At 27.0% G+C, this 2,375-nt stretch overlaps 2 protein-coding genes across 2 annotated transcripts in view; both read right to left on the bottom strand.

The window, feature by feature from the left end:
• The window catches only part of LOC108753780 (potassium/sodium hyperpolarization-activated cyclic nucleotide-gated channel 2), a 73,259-nt gene that overhangs the window by 69,786 nt on the left and 1,098 nt on the right, over positions 1–2,375 (bottom strand). The window lies entirely within an intron of this gene.
• LOC108753728 overlaps positions 1,813–2,375 on the bottom strand; it is a 35,639-nt gene continuing 35,076 nt past the window's right edge. The window contains exon 4 of the mRNA XM_018495590.1: positions 1,813–1,916. Within this exon, the coding sequence (XP_018351092.1) occupies positions 1,813–1,916 (104 nt within the window). The remainder of the gene's footprint in view (positions 1,917–2,375) is intronic.

Raw genomic sequence — 2,375 nt, 5'->3', positions numbered from 1 at the left:
TATATCTATAAGATGTAAATGAATAAGTGTCAAATATTCTAGAGACATATTCCTATCAACCAAACATAAACAATAATTTATGTGAACATGGGTTTATAATATAGAACACTTAGTTTTTGAGACAGGAGGAATTCTATTTAACAGTATCAAATAATTAATGGATCACATAATACACATTTTCAACATTAAACACTTACAACAACACATACAAAAACGCTTACTTTTAGAATGATTAAAGATTTTTTCTATTTTTTTTATTTATAATTGGCAATAATATAAATAAAATCATTTGGAGAAGATTATTTTGAATAATTTTTATAAAAAATGTTTAAATGTTGTTCAATGAAAAAAATGTTTAAATATTTATTATTTGTTTCATTAATTGTTTGCTATTGCACTTAGAAAAAAAAGTTGTTAACTTGACTAAATACGTTTAATTCGTAATGATTATTTAATTCAAATATTTATATATTTAGATTAACAAAATCTTGTAATTTATTACAACATGTTATTTATTTGAATTAACAAATATTTGCTTGACAGTCCGTGACCGCTACATTTAGTTGAATCAACTAATATTTTTTTGAAACAGTAACTTTTTTTCTCAGTGTATTAAATAGTGAAACTGCTTCTATCTAAAAAATAAAGCATTTTTATACCCATATTTGTATGAACTTTTTAAAATGTTTGATCGATGGAAATATGTTCCTAGAATACTTATTTATTTACACAAAATGTCACATAAAAACAGAAAATTTTAATCTTTTTGAAAATTCTGGGAATATAAATATCACGCTAATTTAAATTATTTATTAAAGTAATACACACACACACACACACACACACATATATATATATATACACACACTCACCATTATGTTTCTAAAATATTTTTATGTGATTTGACATTTTAGAAACACTTTATTTATTATTCTTATTTAGAGAAAAAACTTTATATATAACTTATCATTGTAGTTTTTATTAAAAATATTCAGATTATTAGTCATATTTACAAATTTTGTAAAGTATTTTGTGTTGTAAAAGTTCGAGTTTGGAATGATTTAATAACTTAAATTTGTGCTGTGACATGGAATTCGAAATTATAGATTAAAATCATATCTTTTTACTTACGTACTTTTCGATGAAGTTATTTACATAAGAAAATATCGTCAGGGGAAACTGCAAATTGATTGAGGTTTATATTTTAATGAATGCACTTGGGTTCAGAAAGCGGCTATATTTGCGCGAAATGTCAGATGTTTATTATATTCCAGTATATCATCATATGATATTTCCAATTTTCACGAAAGATCTACTGCGTTTGTACGCGGTACATATTATACGATGCATTCAAATCTGAAAAACGAGATGCTTATAAAGGATTATGTTCTTTGATGACACAATGTTGAATTTGTATTCATAAAGTCGTGTAAACATTGTTAAAAATTTCATCTAGTAATATTATCTGTTGTTCAATAATATGTTTTCCTATTTTAAACAATCTTATCCCGAAACAACTTTGAGCATCATTCCTCATGAAACATATCGTGTTGCATTATACACTTACGAAGAGCTGTTCTGCAATATTTCTATTTTCTTTTTTCCTCTTTCTTTCAGAATCGCGTTTAACATATTGCACTATTAATTTTCGCTTCAATATTATTTGTATAGTAATCTTGTTTCTTATTTTAATTATTTCTCTATAAAACAATGCGCTCTTTTTTTAATCGTCATTAGTTACATCGTGTACATTTCGTCAGTAAACGCATCGTATTGCTCACATTTTCACATTGTACTTGATGGACACACTCGTTACACATATATTACACATGTATAAGCACGTGTCACAGATCCTATCAATGATTTATGACATTTCACCGCAAACACCACACTGTGACAATTGCACTCGTGTACATCTGCGAGAAATTTAATTTGACATTTATGAGCATTTTGATTCGATTTAGTACTTCATTGAAGTACGCGATACAGGTAAAGAATAAATATACTGACGATCGCGAATAATTGAAAATTTAATCTACAATTTCATGTCCAGTCACTTTCGTATCATGAGCAGTGATTAACATAACGTGGACATTACAGATATGTTTCACGAGAGAAAACCGATGTTTATCACGTACTTATGTTAAATTTTACTTTTCCCTTTAAATTGCAGCAGACTTTATACATATTTCAGAATTTTTTTAGAGTTGTGTACGAATTGATCTTTATTAACCTTACGTCTGATCTATTCGCTGTTTTTAACTGAACTAGTACTCACTATCTTTTCAACAGTTTTTAAAACAAAAGTATGGCTACAACACTAGCGGCACCTAAGTCCGTCAATCGCGATAAATTTGAATAAACATAAGTCGCAT

This window comes from Trachymyrmex septentrionalis, unplaced genomic scaffold (genome assembly GCF_001594115.1).
Source record: "Trachymyrmex septentrionalis isolate Tsep2-gDNA-1 unplaced genomic scaffold, Tsep1.0 scaffold71, whole genome shotgun sequence".
NCBI classification, from domain to species: Eukaryota; Metazoa; Arthropoda; class Insecta; order Hymenoptera; family Formicidae; genus Trachymyrmex; species Trachymyrmex septentrionalis.
Note: the sequence above shows the minus strand (reverse complement) of the source record. Positions and strands in the feature narration are given on the sequence as shown.